Source organism: Gavialis gangeticus, unplaced genomic scaffold, assembly GCF_001723915.1.
Source record: "Gavialis gangeticus isolate Ggan-Ray unplaced genomic scaffold, GavGan_comp1, whole genome shotgun sequence".
Classification (NCBI taxonomy): Eukaryota; Metazoa; Chordata; order Crocodylia; family Gavialidae; genus Gavialis; species Gavialis gangeticus.
In genome coordinates, this window is record NW_017729022.1 from 68,229,626 (window position 1) to 68,230,036 (window position 411).

A 411-nucleotide genomic window follows, 5' to 3' on the forward strand; every position below is an offset into this window, starting at 1 on the left:
GCCACCATACCCGGAGTCCAGTGTCAGGTCTTCCAGCGTCCTCCCCGCGCTCTTACCGCGCCGGGCCATCGCTGCACTTCATGCTGCACCCGCAGCGCGACACTGGGAAGGGTAATTAATAGTGGTAACGCTGCTGGGGAGGGGACGGCAGGGAGCAGTGAAGTGAGAAGCCCGCGCGCGCCGCGCCGCACCGCACCGCGCAGCACCGCCGGCCCCGGGAGCTGGGGCAGGGGAGGCGCGCGCGGGGGACAGACCCAGCGAGGCAGCCAATGGAAAGGCCGCATGCTAATGAGCGTCCCCGCCCCTGCCCAGCTGCCGGAAGCGGGGCGCTGCGCGAGCCGTGGCCAAGCCACGCAGGGAGCGTGCACACACACGCACCCAAACCCGCACACACACACATTCACACACAAC

General features: G+C 69.3%; 1 protein-coding gene across 1 annotated transcript in view; it reads right to left on the reverse strand.

Moving 5' to 3' along the window:
- Window positions 1–200, reverse strand: part of BTBD11 (BTB domain containing 11) — a 356,390-nt gene extending 356,190 nt beyond the window's left edge. Inside the window, exon 1 of the mRNA XM_019515813.1 lies at window positions 1–200. This exon is cut by the window's left edge and continues 264 nt beyond it. Within this exon, the coding sequence (XP_019371358.1) occupies window positions 1–69 (69 nt within the window). The 5' untranslated portion in view covers window positions 70–200.
- Between the last annotated feature and the right edge of the window lie 211 nt (window positions 201–411).